This window comes from Battus philenor, unplaced genomic scaffold (assembly GCF_028537555.1).
Source record: "Battus philenor isolate CCGP_79_NKW_IND1 unplaced genomic scaffold, ilBatPhil1.0.hap1 SCAF_3, whole genome shotgun sequence".
Classification (NCBI taxonomy): domain Eukaryota; kingdom Metazoa; phylum Arthropoda; class Insecta; order Lepidoptera; family Papilionidae; genus Battus; species Battus philenor.
The window spans coordinates 7,444,857-7,470,320 of NW_027181693.1; the positions used below are offsets into that span (position 1 = coordinate 7,444,857).

Below are 25,464 nucleotides of genomic sequence, written 5' to 3' on the forward strand. Positions count from 1 at the left end.
AAAAAACATTTAAAAAACCATGCAATTTTATATATATGTATTTCATTATTTGTAATTTATCTATTTTTTGTATAATAAAATTGCAGAAATGAGAATAAAATAACATTATTCCAAATTTTATTTTTAAAACGTTCACAGTTCACAGTTTTCCAATTTTTTACTTGTATTTGAAATAATAAAAATATCCGAACTTCAAATTATTTTTAAATAATTTTATTTGTAACATAACTTTTGTAATCAATAAATAGATGAAAAAAACTTTATTTACACTAAGAAGTTTGTAGATAATCAACTTTATATAAATATTGTACTTAATACTGTTCTACTTAATCATAGCTATGTACATGGCATTATAACTCTCCACACACATTCAATATAAATATTACCCATATTCGCTATAAGAAATGTTTATTAACTTGGTTAGGATTTTTTTTTTCAAACAGTCTATGTACACTAAACTGATTAACCTAATTATTATCACGTTACATGTTCGTAAATAATAATGGCAACTTGCAGTAAAAGGTATATTTTAATAACATATTTTCTATAAATTTCTCTTCAGACTAAAAGAATTGAATTCTAGATGTTATCGTTTTAAAGTATCAAGTACCACAACAGCTTAATTAGAATTTATTAACACAACGAAATCCAGACACCTCGGGTAACAGTCGTTTTGCTATTAATATCGTAAAATTTTCTTAATTTTTGTTACATTTGATATTATATTTACCAACATCGAGAGAGTAATCGTTTAAACAAGCGTAGGCAGCAGGAAGACCGTGGATATGAACAATGTTACAGATAAAATAGCAAACGCACCATTAGAACTAGTTATAACAATTTTGCCATCATTAGAGTACCATTTATTCGCTCGATCAGGAACTCGATTACTTTTCTGATTGTCATTGTTATTTACAACATCATCATCGTCATACATTTCTGTACCGTACTCGTCTTCTGAAGTTGTCCTCTCATCAGGATATTGATAAACATGCCTATCGTTGCCAGGTATTTCTAGAAAATTAAAAAAATAATACTTTTATAAATTTATGCAACCGAAGTTTTTCGCGCTAAGATAAGGGTATGAAATAAAATCCAATTAAATCTATGAAGTGTATAAAAATGATTTTTACCATATAAACGAATCTTGCTTTCAACGTCTCCGAGGGAATTTTTGGCCACACAAATATAGCTTCCAAGGTCCTCACGGCGAATGCTTTTAATCGTCATGGACATTTCAGCTTCAAACATGGACTTTTGCCTGACGGTCATCTCATGATGTTCGGATGGTATTATCAGTTCACCTGCGAAATAATTTATTACTTAAAACATTAACTTCTTTACACATTTTCTTACGAATTCAATATTAGAATTTCACCTTTCTTTCGCGGAGTTTCAAGAAAAATGCTAAAACTTGCTGCAAACACCTAGGAGTTTTATGGCTTTATTATAATTTGTTTGGTTTCTTATAAGAGTTGTTACACAAACATAAGTTACAGCATGCGTGTTAAAAGTAAAACTTGTACAAGACCTTATATTTATTTAATGAACTTTTCGACATACCAGGAGAAATTATCTTATTTTCACATAAAACTGAGTTATAAAAAATATGTTTTTCTATTACCTGGATCTTTAACCCAATAATTGATTGATTTAGGAGAAGATTCGACGTAGCATTCAAGAGTGACATCAGTTCCGAGTGGAGCACCAACGAGTTGGTTAGGCACTTGGATTACTGGATGAACTGCAAATTGAGATATTTTTATAATATAAGCCACAACTATTACATTTTTCAAATTGTAATAGATTGCTATTAACTTTGAAGCAACATAATATGTAAAACAGCTCATTTAACACAAAAACGAAACATCGAAAGGAATAACTAGTAATTAAAAATTTTTTTTCTTAATAAAGATAATGTATCCAATTTCAAATTATAGATACTATTTATTGAAGATAAATAGGAGTTATACATTAGGTTATATAGAAGTTTGAATTAGGTAACCTTATTTAATATGTTATGTATTTTTAATTGAGTTTACAAAAATAAATACTTACAATGTACACTTATGTGGATCCTTTTACTAACTGTTGGTGGAACTCCGTTGCTTGCAATACATAAATAAGTTCCCATTTCAGATCGTGAAATTTTTGTCAATTTTAACACTTCGCCTTGATAAGATAGTACTGCAAAAAAGTTAAAAGTATAGCAATTACCAAGAAATGTTTAGTTTCAACAGTTTTTATGAATAATAAAATATTTGGAAGATAAATTGGACTAACGAAGTAAAATATCAATCACTGTTTGAAGGTTATATCAATACCTAGAGCATTTTTTATTGAATCGTTAACAAATGCTTAAATAAAATGAACTGTAGAAAAGGCACTTATATTTTGCAGAAAAATGCCAAACCTCGAAAACCGATAAAAAATAATCTAAGATCTCTGAATATCCATAGTTTGATTGTAAACAGAAAAATATTAGTGATCAATAAAATTATTTTTAAATCTAATACACCATGTAATTTCGTCGTTAGTTTAAATAGAGTAATCTGATTACAATGTCTAAAAAAAATGAAAATTATGAAAAGTTTTGGATCTATAAAGAATTCATGTTTTAGTTCATATTTAAGTTTTATTTTAGAGGCGTAACAAAGATATTAGAGATTCTGTTAAAAAAAAGTTTTAAGCTTTACAACAGCTTACATTTTTTATTTCTATCAATTTTGTACCTTATCTTACGATTTAATTAAATATGTAAATTATGCTAAGGATAATTATTCAACTAGGATTTTTTATTATTTCGCGCGAATCGTTGAAATTCGACAGTAATAAGATTTTTAGTGACTTATTCAAAGGGGTCTAGCATTCGTACAATGAGACCTAGAAGTCTATTCAACGCAGAACTCTACTAATTACGACAAACTTTAAACAATACTGGACGCAAAACTCATCCCGAGAATAGCCGCCGCGCAGCTCATTGTAGCCCCACAAATGCGGTCACACAGACGCTCGTATTATTATACATATTCAGAAAAACAATGCCGTCCTTGCACTATTCAAATAAACTAAGACAAATGAAATATTTTTCCTGGAGCTAGCAGAGTTAAGTGAAATTTTGGGGTCAACTTCTTGTTCTAGCAGTACAATATTGCGAGAAAACTCGTGATGTTTTACAATTGAAATTCAGATACTTATTACAATGTTTCTTGAATTTATCTTTTAAACAATTCGCCATTGTATTTAAACATGTTGTGTTTTAAAATTTTTCCAATGCATACAAAAGCACACAACTTTTCTTTCAATCACTATTATTCAGTGGTCGCGTGTCAGTGTTGATGTTATCGGCTGCCATGTGGGTTGTTCGAGGGGAATCGGATTGCTTTCCTACAACAGTAATTTGTAAAATAGTAAGGTAAATAAATTGTATCCAAATTATTTACATTTAAATATAACTTATTTGTGGTTAAGTTTTTATCATTTGTCGTTGGTTTAGGTAAAACTTAACATCACGGTGCGGATATTGTTTAAAGAATAAGTACTTATTTATTTGAGATTATACCATGAAAGGTCTGCCTATTAACCCATGAGTATACCTTTGGTTTTTGATCCATTATGATCCCTCACTACAATTTCCTGTCCATCCTCTCGCTTCCACATAACCCGTGGCGGAGGAATTCCCCTTGCTTTACACGATACTCGTGCCGTTCCACCTTCAGGGACCATAGTATCTCCCGATGTCTCCTCAGGTACAAAATCAGGAGGAACAACAACTTCGAGGAATCCCATCTGTAAGAAATGGAATAATGTTTTTTTTTAAATCGTTTGATAACCTTATCTTTTATCACAAGAGCTTATGTTCTTTGTTGAGAAATTCGCTGAAGTTTTATTTGTTATTTCTATTATATATCATGAAATTTATATTACGAGAAAATACGAGAAGCAGAAACGAGGCGATAACTTGACTCGTTAAAAATTAGAGATACAAAAATAATTTATCATAATCATCATAATTCTAGCCGTTGGACGTAAAAATTGGTAATAACTCATTTTATCATTGTTTTCTTATTTTGGAACTATGTTTATAAACGATATAGAAGTTTATTATATATTAAACTTACAGATTTATAAATTCTAAATTTTTTTTAAGACAAGGTGTTAAAAGCTAGCATAGTTAGCTATATAGCTAGCTAGCATTTTAACACCTATTAATAATAGTTGTATAAAAATTTTTCAAGATGGAAAAACACTAAAAATGAACATTATACTAACTTGACTCTTCATCGGATCTGTATTGATCTGGCACATGTATTGGCCGCGATCTTCCTCCTGTACGTTTTTTATGTGAAGGTACCAGGTGAAGTGGTCGCTGTGTGATACGGACACGCGGTGGTTGTGCGTGATCACGTGTTCGTGGATCGCTTGAATCGCTTTTGTATCCGCCTTCACCCAACCCACCTGTCATACGCGAACAAAGCGCGTTATAAATATTCGGCGCTTGTAACAAACTACAGTATTCTTGTCTGCAGCATAAAAGCATTCAACGATAAAACTATAAATTTCATTATATTTTCATTTAAAAATGGCAACGTTAATAAAATTCCTTTGTAACATGATAAACACCGACTGGACGACGCAAATAAATATTCTTAAAATATTAATTCATATAGCTTTATGGTTTATTTGTATAAGAATAATAATTAATTTTAAATAGCGATAAACATAAAGTTAGCACTAGTAGAACTTATTAACTTTTTATATCTTTCTCTAGGCTTTACAAAATTACTTTTTGTGGGCAGTTGCCCATGTATGGTATTACAATACACTTTCATTTAATGTCTATTATCAAGTTATAAAATTAAAAAGTTTATTGTGTACATCTTTCAAAAATGTATTACAGTGTGAAGAATTTTTATGTAATAATAAAGTACTGCTACATTAAAGACTACAACTATATTATAAGTCACAAAAAAAAAACTCGTCCTACTTTGTTGTGCGTTCTTCTCAGATTAGGACACGTTTGGAACCCTCATGGCGTTAAGTTGAAGGATACAATTATAGAGGAGTTTAGTATGATTCTGGTTTCTACGAAATTGGGCTCTTTTAAAAACATTTTCGTCAAATATACAAGTGATCGTTGTAAGTTATCTTACGCAAAAGACTATAAGTAATTGAATATAGAATCGTAAGCTTATAAAATAGAGACATTTTTTTTTATGACGATGTAAAAAATATTAAATTATATTTTTTAGTTTATTCAGTTTTTATGATAGTAATAATGACGGAATACTCACCCGATAGTTGCCTAAATTAACAACTATACATTTAAATGTTGCGTCGCGCCCTAGGGGTACTGTAAGGTTGGTAATAGGCTCTCCAAATTCGGGTACGTCTACACCTCCTGTCGACAGAAATTTAAATTTGTTACGTTAACGTTGATTTGTGTGACCGAGTTTTTAAATTTATTTAATTGTAGTTTATTGTAGTAATTGTCAGCTACAAAATCAAGTATATGTCCAGACTTAAGAAATTATGTAAAAATCTGGCTTATCGCTATCTAATCTACTAAAAACATTCAATTATGACAATGTGCAAACATAACATATAAATCAAAACGTTTTTAACAGTTTTTCGAACACTCCGGAGGTCACATAATTTACTAATTAAAGAAATATAACATAAGCAATGCAAGCATAACTGACAGTAATACAATGTTTTATGATATTACTATAATGGTAGGTTAATTTTTTTAATAATTTATTATAAGTCAATGTTCAATAAAAACATAATCTGTAAAAGAAAACTTAAGTCCCATCTGGACGAAGTAAAGTTTTATATAAAACTGAGAACTTCGTATAAGATTTAGACAAATCATTCAAAGCAGTTTACACAGGTTGGAAATTTCTTTTATATGTTGCTTAAAATTTGTATTCACTGATTAAGATTTCCCTGCAAGTTTTATAGAGGGGTACAGTTCTGTAATGCTAAGTATGATGGATTTACATAAAAGAATAGATCTGTACTATTTACTTATCTCGGTTTTTAGGCAAATATTGTATTGATACTTTACCTTTTATTATTATTTTTAAAGAAGCTGCATTCTGGCCTCTTGCAACCTGTCCTATTCGAAAGCCTTAAGACATAGGCCTATGTCCAACAGTAGATATTACTTACAGTTCGAATGAAGATGATGATAGAACTACTGTTGTAGCAAGCTTTAGCTAAATTTGTTGAAATTTAAAATTTATTTTTACATTCATTACTATGATGACAAATTGCTAGTAGGTGATTGCAATACTTAGTCGTGATTGCAAAGAACCCTTGCTGCAGAATCCCATGCATTGTATGTTCTATGCTTCTATTAAATATCCTACTGCCGTAGACTTAACTTGGGGCAGCTATAGTGATTAAACGTAATAAATGTAATCGATTTATATGTACAAAATATCTTTAATAAATAAAAATTTCGTCCCGTAATATTCAATGTTATTTATTTATATAACATTAAAGGTTAGATTTTAAGTATAATTCGCTGGTGATAAGATTAGAAATTAGTAATAAATGTGCGAAAAAATTACATGTCTAACAGTAATATATTTTTTAAAATGAGGTGGAAACATTAATCAAATATTGATAGTTTTTCTTCTTGATGTTATTTTGTATTATAACCTTGTGTTATAACCTAATACATATACATATTTAAATAACGATTAATGAACTGAAGCTTTAAATAAAAAATATTATTTAAGAGTATTAATATAATGTTATTTCATATTATTTACAGACTTAATGCTTTAAATTAAACAGATGTTACTATTAAGTATACGATGAGATAAAAGTTACGTTGATTCTTTCGCCGATAGGTCTCAAACCTTCCTTTATACATATAACAGTTTTCTAACTATTTAGTGATTAGTTAATAAAACAAATAAATGAACTTTGTAAAATATTGTAATATTTCATTAAAATTAATCAACATGACTGTCTACAGTCAAAATCATCAAAAGTTCATTCAACATTCAAAAGAATCAAATGTTCTAACATTTGATTACTAATAGAATTAATTCTATTTACAATTGTTAGAAATGCGTAGCTCCTGAAGACCGATGACCGAGGAGTTAAGTTCCAAAGACATTAGTTTGCGGTTTGTATACTCGTGGCCTTATCGGGAATGTCGCCACAAAGTTCCCCTCGCCCTGTCGTGGTTGGTATTCACGATACTGTCACTCGCAGTTGCACTCCGCTACGAACACCTTGCAACAAAGTGTCAGTTAAACACTTATAGTTGCTTGCTAACCGCGGCCTAACTCTCGAACCGCGAAGAGTCACAAATAACTTCAGAGTTAGTAGAAATCAGTTAGTTTATATTTTAAAATATTGAATACCTTTCAAAATGATAATACTGCTGACTGTTACGGAACGTAAAAGAAAAGTTTATGATAACGACATTCCAGTTATTATGACTTTTGTTGGCGATTATGTAAGGTTATTCTATCCTTAAGAAAAAGTTTCGTACGGAGCGATGGATGAACTTTGCAAAAATGGATATAAGAATAATTTTTTGTGCAACAATTAACTATCATAAAATATTAATAATAAGGCAAATTTAAATTTGAATCATTAATTATTTTCGCTAAGATATATCTAGCTTATAAGCCCTCATAATTTTCGCAAAGGATATGCCTGTGGGCAAACATGTCTAATTTTGTGTTTTGTTAAATAAAACTAATGTAATCTTCTAGTAATAAATAAATAAATATATGATAATGCTACTGTAAAGTAAAACCTGTACCAAATAAAAATTTTCCACAATTTCTTTGCAAAAATGACAATAGCATCTATGTATGTGTGTCGAAGACGTAACATTACAGAACGGTCTCGCTGAAGGCACTAAAAACTGCCATTTTGCAACTACAGCGTCCACAATATCGTCACAGGCTGGGACGCAGTAAAATGTTTACAAAATGTCCTCCTTTTGTTGCGAATATCTTGCAAGATATTGTTTTTGTATTATCGTTTTAATAAAACTACCTTTTCCTTTAGAATTTTAACTTGTTTTTAATTTAATTAAATTATAACATGTGAACGAAGGTATAAAATAAACTTCAAATTATACATGGAGTATTTATAAATGGAGTGGTAACCGAATATTATACATTAATCTAAAGATTAATCCCAATAGGAATTTATGACAACGCCTAAGAGTCAATGACATTACGTAACATTGTCAGAGGAGTTGTTCAATGAAAAAGTTTTAAAACATATTAATACATAATTACAAATTTAAGTAAGTAGGGTTATCAGTTACATAAAAACAAAACGGGTAGTTTTCTTTGGATTGTAAGCGAATGTAGCTCAACTATAACGAAAATTATGTAAATGTCACAAAAATGTTATTTTTGCTTTAAAGACCTTGTACCATATGAGTAAAAGCATAATAAAACGAAAAATTGCAATGGCTGTTAAAAAATTAAAAAATATAATTTTTATAAGTGAGATGAAATTTTCTACAATTTAGTATAAGTATGTATACAAATATATGACATAAAATTCTATTTCCCTAAGTCCGCCGTAATTTGAAAACGGCTGTTACGATTTTTTATACTGTCTACATGGTTCTTATATAATGACACTTCTAGTGGGGCTTGCATTTGCAATGCCGATAAATTAATCGCAAGGACAGTCATAGAGTTTTTGTGGCATCGATCTTCAAAATACATCTTTTTCCCATTGCCTATTTTACGCCGCCCATTACCGTGTAAAAGCATCAACATTCTCTACTTATGCGTCAGGAAATAATATTTACAAAGTTATGTTCCAAAAGTTATCATAAAGAACAATATGTGTGTTCAAATTGATTACGCATAGCAGTACAAGGTGTATCTCTTGGGCTAGCTTTTCATAAATTTAGTGATTGCCTATTATAGTTTTAGTATTGTGCAAATTAACATTTTTGTAATTCGAGTGACTTATAATATAGTTTTTTGAATTAAGAAATGCTTAATACTATATAATACATTGATGTTAAGTCAATATAAATTACTAAAAATTACAAAAACTGCTTTTTTACGTTGTACATTGCAAGTGCGGTATTATGTAAAATTACCGATGATTGATGAAATGTCGAATATACCACCGTACATATGTAAATCGCAGTAATTATTATTTTATTTATTACTCGCTGTCCGCCGCTCGCTTTGTGTGGCGTGAAATATCATCATTATCATTATCATGTCAGCTACTGCAAGGTAATAGGCCTTTCCTAAAGATCGACTCGATGGTCTTCGTGGTGGTCTTTCGCTGCGTTCATCCAGCGAATTTCTGTGACCTAGACTATGATGTCGATGCAACCAATGGGGTAGAGAAGACCGACGCCTCGTCTACTGGCGTGAAATATATAAATAAATATTGAATTTTGTTATCTACCTAACTAATTATCCCCCTTTGCGTATGGAATTAAATAATTTTTAATCTTCTGTATAGAATATATAGATATAATAATTTTTTTTTATATTTAGATGAAAAGCACATGTGAAATGTTGCGTAGAATCATTTAATTATTATAGTACGTAAAAAAGCATTCGAAATACCGTGTTGTGGCTATTCTTATTTATTGAATATAGTAATATCCGTACATATCGTATTTCTAGGTATGACAGGAAATACGGTACATTCACTACCGAATGCATTGTGGCAATAAGTCGTCTAGACATCGGAGAATTGTAGTTTATGCGACAAAAACAAACAATAGTAATGTTCCACAGAAGATAGTTCCTAAAAATCCATTAGCACAAATCGGAGAAATAACTAATTTTAAGGTAAATCGTAATGGATGTAAGCATAAAGTTAGGCCGTCAAAACAAAAAGAGAGATAACGTTTGGTCTCACGGGCATAATTAATTTCAGCTATAACGATAATCTTTCTATTTTATTAAAGTTGGTTTCACCGGTGTTAAATGTAAAGGATTATAGCTTTTGTTCGTATTGGCTGAGGAAATGTTCAAGCAATTGATTTAGTTTATATCCATTTTCTCAATAAGCCTAAGTAAAAAGTCATACAATGTTTTGAAATATTGCATCATATAAACCTTTTGTTTGTATTGGTGCTCACATTCACTACACGTTCACTTAATTATAAAGTATATAAAGTAGACATAATTAATGTAGTTTCAAAGTAAGCTAAATTACTTCTAATGTCTACATTTATTTTAACCATTAAAAAAATAAATAGTTTCTGGTATTTATTTTTAATTTAAACTCTTCGCGTATATCATTCGGTAGTGTGGATATAAAATAAGCTAATGTTTGCTTTCCGTAACAGTCATTAATATTTTTATATTTGCAATTTCGCTTTTAGTCTAAGTATGATTTAAAATTGCGTCCATAACTAGTGTTACCGTACGATATTATAGATTCTGCCTCAAGCCTACGTATATGTTTCGGATCACCTTTTTTTGTCACTTTTTATTTAATTAGACAGAATTTTGCGAGAAATGTTCATAATCTTTTGCAGAAAGCACCGATGTGATGACTCTAGTTAAATATGTTGTCCACTTTAGAACAAGATATGGACCTGTCTTTAGTGTCACATGCGTAATTGTAAGGTGTTATTCTGCTGTTTAAGCAATCATAGGAATGCACAATGATTTTAAATGAGCTTCAGTTATGTATATGGTTAGAGTGAACACGTAGAGGTTTGGTTTTGGATACATTTAAAATCAAACACGCGTCATGGGACCATCTAGTTTTTTACGTAGTATTGTTGCAAACGAATAACAGATCCCCTAAAGTCTTTATTAGCTGAAAAATATAATGACCCATGTAATTTGAACAGCTATGGAATTATTTACGCAGAACTATTCGATACAGATTGTTGATGGATAGAAATTACTATTAAATACAGAAACAGTAAGGACTATCTCTAATTGATGCTACAATATCAACTCGGTAGTCAAACATATTTTATTTAGTGATGAAATGTTTATAACAATTTTATATCCAAATTTTTAACCTCGCAATTTCAAAGTGATACGTTCATAAATTCAATGAAATTACCTATCTTTCTGCGCTTCAAAGAGGCTATATATTTCCCGGCGGAGACAGCGCCTTGCAATGTCGACCATCACGGGAATGATAAATCAGTATGGTTTGCAATTCGGAACAAAAAGCCCGCGTTCATGAATTTCATTATTCCTTTTTTAATTTACTCCCTGACTAGCGTAAGATTAAAAAGGTACTCTTGTTAATTAATTTATTTTCTTATATCGTTCAACAAATTAACAGACAAATTATTATTCTGTATGTTCACTTTCTTCCAAGTAAATAAGATGTCGGGCACAATAAGATAATTAGGGTTCTGTCGGTCAGACCTTTATAAAAGAAGACGATTGCTATGAATTGTCTTTAACGAACATATTCACTTTTGATGTAACTGTGTATATTGACACATGAACCAATTAGGGAGGAGTGGGTATGATGAGTGGTATTAATATTGAATTGAAAAATATGTTATGATTTAGTTCGAAACTGAATTAATTCAAAACTGAAGAGATTATGATTGTATCTTGAAATTAATTTCACAATAAAAAGTATTTACTTTTATGTCTTAATTACAAAAAGTGAAATCATTTTATGGTTTGGGTAGATATGTACAGATATAATCGCATACAATCGCATTTTCACGTAATCGAATGCTACAGTTATGTGATATGATCTGTTTGGTGAATCATTACATACATATAGCATTGTCATACCAGTTTTTAAAATTATTTTGCGAATAAATAATTGGTCTTTAATATTTCCAACTTTACTGTAATCGTATAGAGGATTAGTCTCATTGGTTGTGATTAATCAGATTGGTTTGGAATTATTTTGGTAACTAGAAATTTATTAATTAATTCAATTAAATTGTCATATTCTCGCTAATTCTATCAATGAGGTCATGACACGCTATTACATTTAATATCAAAACTCACGCCGGCATGAGTTCAAGGTTACCGTATCTTTTATGATTTTTGTGCATGTTGTACACATAATACTTGATATTGACGATTTTTTTTCAGTTTATATACTTTAGTTACTTAATTATATTTACATGCGTCTATAAATTAGACTTGATTGTAATGAAATGTTTGTCTCAGTCAATATAATGACGTCTATGTCAATTCTATGTTGATCAATACGCTGTATTAGGACCGGATAGTATTTAATTAAGGATCGTATGTAATATGTGAATACAAAAGTTTCTGTACGGATAACTCTTGAAGTAATTGAATAGACGAAGGCATTTTCTTTCTCTATTTAGGCATCCATTTTTGTGTCGTGCATCATTAAGTCTTCTTCTGTTCTTATAAAAATGCCTTACCGCTTACCTTCCTTTGATGCGACATTTGTACTTATAAGTATTCTTTATTTCTTCTATGACTTTTACCGGAATATATTTTGTAAGACGCATGCTGCTTCAAAATTTACATTTAAATTTTTTATTGACAGATATAGGTGTTGCCGAGGGCGTAGGGAAAACGGCTTTTTACCTGGCTGCACATGATTGCCAGTCCGACTTGTCCCGCGTGCCGTGAACATTACCGCTTTGGTAACCGTACCACAGTCTTGTTTTTGTATATTGTTTAAAACAGGTCACACATGACACAACATACTTTACATTATGCTCTGTATAGTTAATTTGTCAAAATCTATCGTGATGGAACATTATAATTACTAATTTTTATAGAGCGTTACTTTGGGAGTAATTGGGTTGTCTAATTAACTCTTTAGTAACCTGCGTAAGATGTTTTCAATAATCATGTAAGCTTTGATCGTTATATTAAACAAGTATGAGAGGGAAATGTATGAATCTATGCCTGATTTTAGGCACGGATTCACAGAATGTATCTCAAATCACAAGTAAACATACACACGATGTAAAGTCTTACTGGATGCGGACAGCGCAACACGGTCATCATGGCGATTTATAAGGGAGATGTCCTAGCAGTGGACGCCCATCGGCTTACAGGATGATATAACGTAAATCTATCTTAGTTAGCCTTAGTATCTACAGTGTTAATTTTATCCTAAATACATATAATCAAACATTTTCCACAGCGTGAACGCAGTGAAACTATATTCAACAATTTCAAGCGATTGTTACTTGTTGTAGATAGAGTTTACTGATTTGCTTGTTTAATTTAAATGGAAACTAAATGAAGGTTCCAACTGGTCATTTGTCATCGGGTGGCCGGGCGGCACGGCGTTGTTCCGACGAAGCGAGTTCCGGCTGCAAGCAGCTTTTATTAATATTTCCAGCGCGAATTCACGCTTTATTAGCAAACAGCCGTCATGTGGCTGATAAATTATTAATGTGGTCGCAGCACAGCTTGCGTTTTGTGATCTGTTTTTTATGGTCACTAAAGGACATTAAGCATAGACTTCGGCTTTAAATTCAAGTTTATGGGACGAGGTTTATTTCAAAATATATAACAGACAATTGATTGTTAAAAAGATAAACAAAGTCATGAGTTGATCTAAAGATCGTTATAAATAATTGATGCTTTCTGTTTCGGGTAAATAACCGGCCTTGTATGTAACAAAATAATTCTAACAAAATTATATACTCGCTTGTATATATTTTTAAGTTGCTGGCAGTGAAAAAATGAAATATCATTCCCGTTTTGTCAAGAGGCAAAACCTACATTAGAAAAGTGGAGGAAACTGTCTAAATTACTTTATCATGGTCGTGTTTTAAAACGTGTCCGACTTATTGTTAACTAATTCCAGGCTTGCCTCCTCCATCCATATTAGGAACTAAGAGCATTCGTTACCGGTGCACGTCACCAGGCGGCAAGCGTTCGCTCAATGACCGAGCAAAGGCGTCATTAACATCGTTATTATTATTTTAGGCGACATACGCCCACTGCAAGACACAGGCCTCCCCGAAAGATAGTCACGATGACTTCATAATCTACTGAATCCACGCTGGCTGAACTTCGTACCTAAGAATAATAAACTAATTGCGACCAAATTATAAATATACGTAAATTTAATAAACTTTAATAATGTTGTAGACAGCGTACGATTTGTTAAGTTCGTCAAAAGCAACTGAATGCAGGCCGCATCTAACCGGAGCTTTTGGAAATGTATGTATGGAGTCTAGTATTACACGTTCCGAGGCTAAAATCATAATAATATTGAATGTTATATAAATTAAAAATAATATTAAATGTCATTAAACTTACCAATCATCAATGAATTTTATTTGAAATCTTTTTTATAATAACGGAAAATTAATAAAAAAAGAATTAAAATAAATGATCTGAGCGCTACGTGTAACTGTAACCTTTTTACGTAGTATTTTATCTCGAATATTAGGAAAAAGGTCAACTTCGCAATAATCCATTCCCCATTCCTTTCGTAGGTCATCACGGGAACCTTACAAAGTCCTTTGTAATCCGATCGTGGAAACGTATCTGTACATCAGAAGAAAGTGTTTTATAAGATTAAAATAAAAATCGTCAAAGTTTGACAAAATTTTATGAAACGTTAAATGTTTAAACGTTATAATGTGTAAACGTTTAATTTTATGTGAGAATAATAATATATAAAGCGATATTTATAAATCCATGATTAATAATAGGTATACGTTAAAAATTAAAAATTCGTTATGTAATATATTACAAAGATTATAGTAAAAAAAGTGCGTAATATACGCAATTTACATTTTTTATTTATTCTTACGGCACGTCAATAATGTATTTTAATATTTACGACGGCGAGTAAACGGGCATTTTAGGTAGCTAAATATTTTAACGGTATATTCGAAATAGGCCCCCTTTAGTTCGTTATCCAAAAGCTAAGAGGGTTAAAAATGAGAATAGTCGTAAATACAAACGTTCTGCTGCATATAGGGTGTTTTTCCCTATGGTTTATCGGTACTGCCATTCACAGTGGCACCACCATATGCCGACCCCTCCTTTTCACCGCGACTACACTTTGGTAGTGGAAAAGAGAAGGTAGCGCTTAATTGATTTCAACAGAGTGAGGCAATGTAGCAATTTAGTTTTGCGTTGATACATAAGCAACGGTCAATGTTACCGGATAATAAAGAAGTTCGAAAATATGCTAGAATGAATATTCACAAGCCCCCTCCATAGATTTCCAATATTTTGAAAGCATTTATGTCCAGCAGAGGAAGTTCTGCGATTAAGACGATGATGATCAAGTATCCTGTTGTGGATATATTGTTCATTAAATCCATTTTTGATAGCAGAATATATTTATCATTCCAATGCAAATACTGTAAGTCATACTTGCACCATAATTCTTGCATACGATTGTAGTAAAAATGACCTTAAAATAAAAATAAAAATAGTTTACAGTTTACGAACTTCGTTAATTATTCCTGACGTATTTTGCACAGTAAAGTTTTCAAGCTCCAACAACGAATACAAAAAAATATGTCAAAAAAGAATCAAACGTTTTAGACTTCATTAAAAATTTTGGTAGCAACTTTACAAACTGAGAGGAAACTTTTTCTTTTCATATTTTCCTAATTATCTTTTCGTTTATTATAGCCCGTAAGTTATATACGATCGTAGCACTATAAGATCGTTCACGGAAGAAAGCTGGTCATTTCATTTGAATTTTATTTATAAAAATAAAAAGATGGCAAAAAATAATTAGGACTATCATTGACGTTGTTATCACTGTAATGAATGTCTTTAATGTTATCTATAATTAAATTAACAACAATTTATAGTATGACTGTTCGTGTATTTTTTGTTACTACGTAGAGAACCGTTTATTATTATTTTCTGATTTATTCAGAAACCAACGTTACAATAAGCAAACATTTATGTTTTGTGTTTTGTTAAATGAAGCTAATGCTAACTTATATTATGTATTGCTATTGGCGTGTCTGTTTGAAATAAATAATAACATTCTCGAAGAAGAGGTAAAAGTATCGGTGTTTTCTGAAATCTCAAGTAAAGTAGGAATCACGTACAAATGAGTGATATCACGTCTACGACTCATCAGCGGGTGCACGTGACGACTTTAGCAGACAAACAGATTTTGCTACACGCCCATTAGTTCCAGAACTCCGCAATTCTCAGTTTTTCAGAGTCTGTTTCTCACAATGAGAAACAAGGAATATACCGGGAGGCCTCATTACAGTGGCGACGTTAATAATACGCAAAAGAGCAGCCCGTTGCCGTAGCGCTACAAAGTTTTCTTTCTCCTAACTTTATTACGCCATTAGAGATCGCGTGACGAAGAATAGCACTTCTCCTTGTAATATAATTTATTTTGACTAGTCTATTAGACAACGCACTCATTCTTGCTCTTTACGTTCCAATTTATGTTTTTCTTGTTTATTTGTGTTTCATAACAAAATTTCGTTAATTTCATATAAATAAATTTGTAAATCTCTAAATTATGGCTAAAAATAAGCATTACATTTATTTACAGTTCCAAAAAAAAACATAATTGTTCTATTTAGAAATATTATAGCTGGTATTATATAAGAGAGTAATAAAAAAAGTATATGATAACAGTATTTCTGTAGACATACACTGCGATGCTATATAGATATATTTTAATACAACATGTGCATACATCTGCAATCACAAACTGGTGACAAGATTGTAAATTTCATTAGCATAAGTTTAACTAAGTAGGTCTACAACATACAAGAGATGATAAAATTATAATATACACATGTTTAAGCAATTATATATCTTTTTTTATATATACCTTTAACATTTTCATTTGTTATATATATATATATATATATATATTTTATATGTTATATATATATATATATATATATATATATAACAAATAAAAATGTTTTAACTGTTTCATGTTATATATACTCGTATATATATAACATGAAACAGTTAAAACATTTTAGTTTATACTAAGTATTTTGGGAAATAACGAATTGTTTTATTTGGAAAAAGAATTGCACCAAACATTTATAATGTAATAAAGGCATGAATATGTTGGACTTTGATATTGGCTCAAAATAGCAATGTCGTGTGTGAAAACAGCCTAAACCTTACACGAGAGCGCTGTCAACGTTTTCTGCAGAATTACAGCTTTGAAGGCTATTTGTATGACTTCCGGCAACTAATTGCCTGGATGACGCTAAAACCGGAAACAGAAAAGATTGCTATGAAATAGCAATCCTTTCCATTTGTTCGTTTGCAGGAGGATAATCTGCCTCCTTGTATCTTAATACTAGAATGTTTTCTTATGAATTATTCGTCATAACCTTTGCATCATACTTTTGAAAAAAATATATTTTATTACCTAGAATATTATATAGTATTTATGATTATTATTATTCAAAGCTTATGGAGAATATATCGTAAGGAAAACTTGTGGTGGTTGGGAAGGAGGTGTCACTTTTTCAACATGATCTCCAATCTTCGCTATGCAGATACGATCATACATTCAAATGAAGCGAAATGGTACCGCTCTTGATTGATACAATAAAAAGGATTTTTTGACTCCCTAAATCAACCAGTCCAAAGCCAAATTAATCGTGAAAGACCGAACAAAAACTAAAACTAACAGGAACTAGCAGGCATTCTGAATGAAACAAAGAATAATTTTAAACACCTAATCTCTGACATCAAATAAAAGGATTGAGTAGGCTTATAGATTTGGCCAAGAACGTAATGTTACATCTAGAAAAAATGTGGAGACTGTAAAGTCGGGGGAATTTGTTTAGCTACTGGATCTTGAATATTCTCTTGTGGTACTGGAGGATAATGCTGCTAATTACGATGACTTAATTTCGACCCGATTAGTCCATTCTACGCTATCTCTAAACTAAAACCAATCTTTTTATCATCGGCGAAGTCTGGAAAAATTCACGAGGTCTCAGTCTAACCAGTTGGTCAGATTAAATCCATTAGTCACTTGACATCAAACATTACGCTACGTTTCACAATACCAAAGGTAAAACCGGGTGGAGCAACATTATGAAGAAGAAGATTACTCTGCGTCCAAAGGATTCCGACTCTTAGCAAATAGGATAATGATACGGGGATTAGGAAATGAAAAAATAATTTAAATTAACATTTAAAACAACTCATAACTGGGTTTGACATAAATATAGACAATCATTAATCGAAATTAGGATATTAATAACAATATCTTACAAATTGCCTAGCGTATTCACGTGAATAAATATTTACCCATTGTGTTTGCTAACTTTTACATCATTCGTAATAAGTGTAATAAAGGGAGAAAAAGAAATTCTACCAGCGTAACTTTCATTTTTCCGAGGTTCTATCGACTTGTAACAATGTGAGTGACGCCGACTTCAAAGAAGAAAGCAGCAATGATTGATGAGAAAATTAATTAATACGCCACTTCCTCCCTTGGCAGCGAAAAAACAAAACGACTGTCGAGACAGAGATTTATGCCAATTTATAGAGAAAGCTATATTTAAATAAAAATTTAATAATAAGAAACGAAAAATAAGAAAAATATTTTTTTTATAAGATAAAGTATACTATTTCTTACATTAGTTAAAATAAAATGACAGTCGGTAACATAAAACAACAAATAAAAATTTATCGAGCGCAAGAGATAAGAGCTTTCGTGATTTACACGAAGGTAAAAAAATGCTAAATAATATTAAACTAAATCTTACTGATCGTAAAATCTTAATATTCTAATTCAAATCCTCAAGAAGAAAAACTGGTGGAATTAAACAAGGCCGCAGTGCTATTACTATCCGGCAATCGCCATATTTTTCAACCCTTTTTCCTCTTAGTAAAGTTTTAATTAGTGCCAGAGGACATTAGCCAGGCTCTCCTTGCTTCTGTCTCGTCTGTTCGATTGTCGTTACTTTTATAAGTGAATTTATCACTTCTATGTACTTATTAAAAGTTTACATTTCTTATCTAGAAATTTCATATTTTATGTTAAACATGAGAAACCTACGATTACGTAGTTCGCGTTACTAACTACCTAATTACCGGTTATTGTTTCTTGTTTCCTAATCTGTCCTTAAAAATAAGGTTACTATAAATTTATGTGGTAAACTTATCTTAATAATAAATTGCTAATTATTTACGTAATACTTTTTTTAACGAATAGACGTAATAAAATGAATACTTGGTTACAATAATTATATCAAATATTTACATCAATTTTTAAATGTAACATACGATAAAGTGACTAAAATTTAGATTTTAAGGATGATTTTTGAATATAGTGTTCTGGAAAGTCCTAATTGAATTTATTTTATGTATGTTTTTCTTCTGTTATAATTTGTAGTTTCCATAATGTACTTTTTAGTAAAGCAAATAAAAAAATACTTATTTTACCAAGATTTCACTTAATTTATAAAGACTATACTTTTTGGGATAATTATTATTTCATGCATTTTGTAGTAAATAATAGTAATCGACAGGGTATATAAAAGTAATATCTATTTTTAATTAAAGGGCCGACGTAATATAAAAACATAACGCTAAAGTATTCGTCGGATGTCTGTCGTCGGGAGCGAGGGGCTCACAAGTCAAGCAGAAGATGCGTCCCCGTTTCGCTTAATCCTCGGCTGCGCTGGATGAATGGACATAATTTTCTGTACTTGACACTGTGTCTAGCTCTGTCATTGTGGTTCTCAACTACTTTCTGTTTTGTTCGTTTTGTGAGTGTTACGATTTTATATCCGTCTTTGCTTCTCTTTCAATAGGACTGAGTTTTATATATTCGAGATTATATTGTAAATATGTTTTGATTTAAATCAAAGACTACAATATGTCTTTGTAAGGATAAATAGACATATCGTAAGTTTTGTAAAGGCAGCCTAAGGCAGTTTGTAACACAAAACACAAATTATCCAGATTGGCTATTGCCGGTCATCGCACAAACATTTTTTTTAGCAAATAAGGTCCAAAATACTTCGACGAGAATTTGTATAAGAATTCTTAATACGTTTTAATGTTTATATAGATAGGTAGAAAGAGCAAATATTGCATTTAAGAACGGTTTTAATATCTTTCTTTGAATTAGAAAAAGAGAACCGTAGTAAAATGACGATTTTCTTTTTTCGTGCTTTGAATACAAAAGTGAGTAGCAGCGTTTTTTCTTTAAAGTAAAATAAAATGTTTAATTAGAAGTCGTATTTATTCAGCCATAATTGCGTCTTATGCTTAAATCTTTTATTTTAAATAGATTTCGATAAAAATTTAATTTAATACTTATTTTTTAAATCGTATTTTTTCTGTAACATGCAAAAACAACTTTTGCTCATTCTTTATATAACACCGCAAGATGTCTATTTCTTCAAACTATATTTGTCACCTTTACGCCGTTGCTTTTATTGACTTTTAGTTTAGATAGTCTTTAAATAGAAATCTCTATTTATAACATCGTTCTTTGTGATCAGAGGTTATGGAAAAAAAAAATAACTGAAATATTTTAGTAAAAGCAAATATCACTTTTATATCATGATTTTAGCTATAGGACGTCCATTTCCGGACATAGACTCTTAATATATTTGCTATAGGGCCGGTTGAAAGTGGTCTGCATCTAGCGTCTTCTGGAGATCTTAACATGGTCGTCCATTGACCTTGTGATTACACGTACTATGATTAGCTTGCTGATCAGTGTATTCCACTCCAGAACCTTAACGCTCCAGCAGGCGTCAGTTCTGTGCGCCATGTGGCCTGCCCACTGCCACTTTAATTTTGAAATCCGCTGAGTCATATCGGGTACTATCATTTGTCTACGGGTCTCTTCATTCCTCATTAAATCCTGAAGAAAATCCTTATCCATGGCTCGTTAAGCGAATGTAAGCTTGCCAATGAGGTTCAGAGTGAGAAACCATGTTTCAATTCTATAAATCATTACTTAAAACACGTATTAATCGAAGACTCTAGTTTTAAGGCACTGAGGGATAAAAACATGTTTCGGTGTCGTATTCCAAGTATAATTATTTTGACAACTTGAACCTAATTTAAATACTATACATTTAAAATAATTTGTAACTAAATAGACACCTGTTTATATGGAAATAGATTGATTATAGCTCGGAGATTATGTATCCGCGAAGCCAAACTTCGTCGAAAAGCCGAAAAGGCTAATTGGCTCGAAACATCAATGAATAATATGCGTATTTGACCCTTCGTATACACAAAATTTATAATGATTTTTAAGTTAAAATAAATATTGTAAAACAAATATGACATCTAAAATCTAAAATGAATATAGTAAAATAAGTTATTCAAATAATATATTAAAAATAATATTGTTATTTAAACTTGTTATTTTTTTCTATATGAACATATTGGGTGATCAAGAAAATATTGCTTAAAAATCTTTACACTAATCTAACAATTATGAAGGATAACATACAAAAGGTTTTTTCAATTCTTATTTATACCTTCAGTCAGTCTTGCTAAATAAAGACGAATTATGATTTTATTTTGATTTGTTTTGTAACACACACATATATACCTACTTTTGGTGTGCTTTTACAAATAAATAAATAAATGTGATAACCTAAAACTTTTTTGGCCTTTCAAAAATATTTTTTTGAATTACGTTTCTAACGCAAAGGAATCGTAGCTATGTAAGAAGATAAAGCCTAGCTATTGTTCGTATTCAGGGCAAATTGGCTTATGAAAGCGATTTAAATTTGCAAGAGATTCAATTTACATAACGAGCGATTTGTACCTCGTAAAGATTATTAAACCTTCTACTCCTCATTTTCTTTGACGGTTTTTCTTTCCTTACAAATTAGACTCTTAAGGTTAACCCTGTTTGGAAATCATCTAATACACAAATTAAATTAAGGTATTATAGATGATAACACCTTCATTAAATTTGCAGAGAAATTAAATTAAATAAATTATGACTACTTGAAAATATAATATACTTTCCCTTTATAATTTTCTTAATAAGTTGAAGTTGCCTTTGCCTTTTCATATTTAAATCATAATTGTAAAAAGATTTCTTTCAACGAGCGATAAATACTATAAAGTACATTTAATTAATTATTCATAAATAGAGATTATTGATTACAAGAAAAATTATTATTAGGTCCAAGGTAATACTTTGGTTTCGAAGAATATATCTGGAGAATATAATTTATTTAATTAGTGTATTTTTAAAATTTTTCTATGGTTGAAATTTGTTTATGAAGAGAGTTTTATTTTAATCCACTACAGGATCCTAGTCTTTCAAAGGTCCAGAGTTTGTAGCATATTTATTGGATTTTTAAATTGGATTCTACTTTTGACTGTGAAAGTTTAATAAGCAATAACAATTACATCAACTACAAAGGTAATGGCTTTTGCTGGCTGGCTGCAGTTTTTTTTTCAGAGATTCTTTTTGAGAAGATATCGGTGGATTCATAGCCCTATGTCCAGCATTGAACATCCTGCCGCTAAAATCAAAATCATACTGATAATTATTGGTAAATCAAAATTTATTTTTAATTTTTACGTTATAAAAATATTTTAAGGGCACTACAGTGTACATCGTTTTGAAATATAATTTAACAATTTATGAGGAGGTATTAACATAAATTATTACACAATCGTTCGCTTTGTTATAAATGTAAATAACCTCCATTAAATTAAGACTGAAACAGAGCAACCCGCAAGAGGTTCTATTTCTGCTCCGTGCAATTACAAGTTTTAATTATTGTCACTGAAGCTGGAGGAGAGTTGTTAGTGATATCAGGCTTATAGTTACAACATGGAGTACAATAAGTATGAAACTTGTTAAAGTGGTAAATTTTTGAGTTTGTATGCTTTAAATTTGTAATTCATTTTTGACAGACCTTGATTTTTTATAACAATCTAGAATATGCAGTATCTACAGACCTTTGGAAAGAGGCAATCGGCTTCGTAGAGCGTTATCTCTGTCCCACGATTGACAAAACGTCACATAGGTAGTGTGGTTTTCAAAGTCCGATGTGCAATTTTTATTGCCGAATATTGTATCTGAGTTGATTGTTATGTTGTAAACATGAAGTTAGACTGTTTTTAGATTATCTTGGTTTAATTAAATTCGAAAATCAAACTATTCCTAATACTATATCAATAACTACTAAATACTAAATATTACAAATACTGGTCGTAAGACTTTTTACATGAGTCTGTCTATGTAGCTGTTACTGCCATGCAAGTAATGATATAGTTATTCTTTTTTATTACGGTAGATTAGTTTTTCGTTACACGAGTGTTCTCCTATAACGCGCTTATTTACGCTTGTATAGTGTATAACAAATGATTCACGTTTATATTATTATTATCAATTGGCACTGCAGATATGTAGACGTTCGCAAAATTAATTATGAATTTAAAAAATCATTATAATTTTTACAGTACAGCAATATGAAGCAGGATTTTTTGTTTCCACGCCGCGCTATAAGAGGGAAAACGCTTGATATACGAGTGACGCGAAATCTATTGATATGATAGCCTGTTTTAAACAACCGTGTAAAATAATAATAAATTACGATACTGTAATCAAATGGGAGGATCGCCATAGTAAGTAAAATAAATTATCCAATAAACAGTAACATCTACAGTCTCAAATGTGATTTATTAAAGCGGTGACGCGCAGGAATTCGTTTTTCGAATTCGACTACTACGATAAACTGCATAACTTAAAATGTCATTGCTATTTTCAGGTGTACGTTAAAAAGGTTTAAGGGTCTACTTGGTACAGTATTATACGTAAGTCAAATCATGGAATTAAAAAAAAAGGTCTGAAGCAAATTTCTTTTTTTTTCTATCTAGGCTTTTACGTTACAATGTTTCTCCAAAAGAATATGTAAATAATGGTGACGATTTAAAGAACGTGAAGCGTAACAGGTAAACGTCGCTTTAAACGGCTGCAGCATTTTGGACTGTAAAAGCTAAAACTAAACACACAAAGCAGTAGTTTTCAAATTTCATTCATTTCAAATTTAGTTTGGTAGATCTTGCATTGCAACGAGATCTTCTTAATCCTGGTAGTCGGGTCACCAACCCCGAGCGTTGTGCCTTGTCTGATTATAATACGAAATGTACCCGACACGCGCATGGTGAATTTATAAAATACCGAGGAGTTGCGTCTCTGATTTTTTCACTTTATTGTTTTATTTATGAACGGCAATTATTACAAAATTTGATTAAATATTCAAGTAAGCTTCAGAACAAGTATCTTTTTCGATACGTGCGTACACGAAGAAATTGTTCAAGACGAAGTTGTTAGGAACGGTTATTATTTTGAAGCACGTTGTCAAAACTACGGGAATGCTTCCGTATAATATCAGCGCAGGCCTTGTGTTTTTAATGCGTACAGAAAGCTCGCAAGGCTTAAATTAGAACGTAAGATCACAGAATACGCTGTAAAAGTGAATATTTAGAGGATTATATATAGGAAGGCATAGTGTATCCTGCTAGATTTAAACCTCAGGCCGCTTATTCTGATGTTCTCTTCATCTCTGTAGCATCTGTAACTTCTTCATGGGTATCTAGTAACATCTTTAGGTGTCTAAAAACAACAGCGTAGTGAAATGATTTATTTTAATATAAAATTATGTAACTCATGTGTCGTGAAAAGACCAGGTTGAGTTGGTCATTTCTTTATTTACTCTCTTTATATTTGTTGCAGTGTTAAAATTAATGTCTTATATACATTCTCCACTAGTAGAAAATGTTTTTTAAGTTTTGTAGTATAAAAAACTGGCTCTGTTTTCTTGTACCAGAATTTTGTTGTACTATTTTTAACCATGTCAAAAAAGGTCAATTATACTTGAAGATTAATTTTGATTTAGAGTTTATGAGTGTTTAGTTTTAATAATTCTCTTATAATGTAAGCAGTTAGAGGCACAATTCATTGACTGAATTGTAAGTAACACGTCTGTAGTATAAGACTGTTTCCAACCATTTAGTAAAAATGAAATTCGATTCAGTAATACATAGTTTTCCTCATCTAATTATGTAATAACGTATTTAAAAATACAATTAAAATGCTACAAAATGTTAATGGACGTAAAGATAGATTTCTTTATTTTTTGCCTTTTCCGCTTAAGGTTATCAGCGTCCACTTAATTGTAAAAGATTGATTAATTAAGTTTTCATATCGAGGAAAACGAACTACTTAATACTTTTAAATCACTATTCAATACAGGAGTTTTCTTTGATTACCAACTCATTATATGAGGTGTGCCCAGCAGTAAAGGATTGAGTGTGAATTCCTGGAATACAATCTTATACAATTCATACTTTGTGTATTAATTATAGAGGATTGCCGTTGCTCACAAATAAGTTTCCAGAGAATGGGTAGCAGCGTCTTTTGCGAACCAGAATATCACACTGCGATCGCTTACCTGCCTGCCAAGTTTGTGATTTGGGGGGGGGGGGAGGAAGCCTATGCCTTGCAGCGGGCGTTTGTGAGCTAAAACGACCAAGACACCTAGTTAGTATTTTTTTATTCGTAACATGC

At 31.0% G+C, this 25,464-nt stretch overlaps 1 protein-coding gene across 1 annotated transcript in view; it reads right to left on the reverse strand.

Moving 5' to 3' along the window:
- Positions 1 to 751: 751 nt before the first annotated feature.
- The window catches only part of LOC137926906 (lachesin-like), a 37,927-nt gene continuing 13,214 nt past the window's right edge, over positions 752 to 25,464 (reverse strand). Inside the window, exons 2-8 of the mRNA XM_068770643.1 lie at positions 5,295 to 5,401; positions 4,273 to 4,458; positions 3,597 to 3,789; positions 2,059 to 2,187; positions 1,625 to 1,744; positions 1,134 to 1,304; positions 752 to 1,014 (exon numbers count right to left, since the gene is read on the reverse strand). Coding sequence (XP_068626744.1) covers positions 752 to 1,014; positions 1,134 to 1,304; positions 1,625 to 1,744; positions 2,059 to 2,187; positions 3,597 to 3,789; positions 4,273 to 4,458; positions 5,295 to 5,401 — 1,169 coding nt within the window. The remainder of the gene's footprint in view (positions 1,015 to 1,133; positions 1,305 to 1,624; positions 1,745 to 2,058; positions 2,188 to 3,596; positions 3,790 to 4,272; positions 4,459 to 5,294; positions 5,402 to 25,464) is intronic.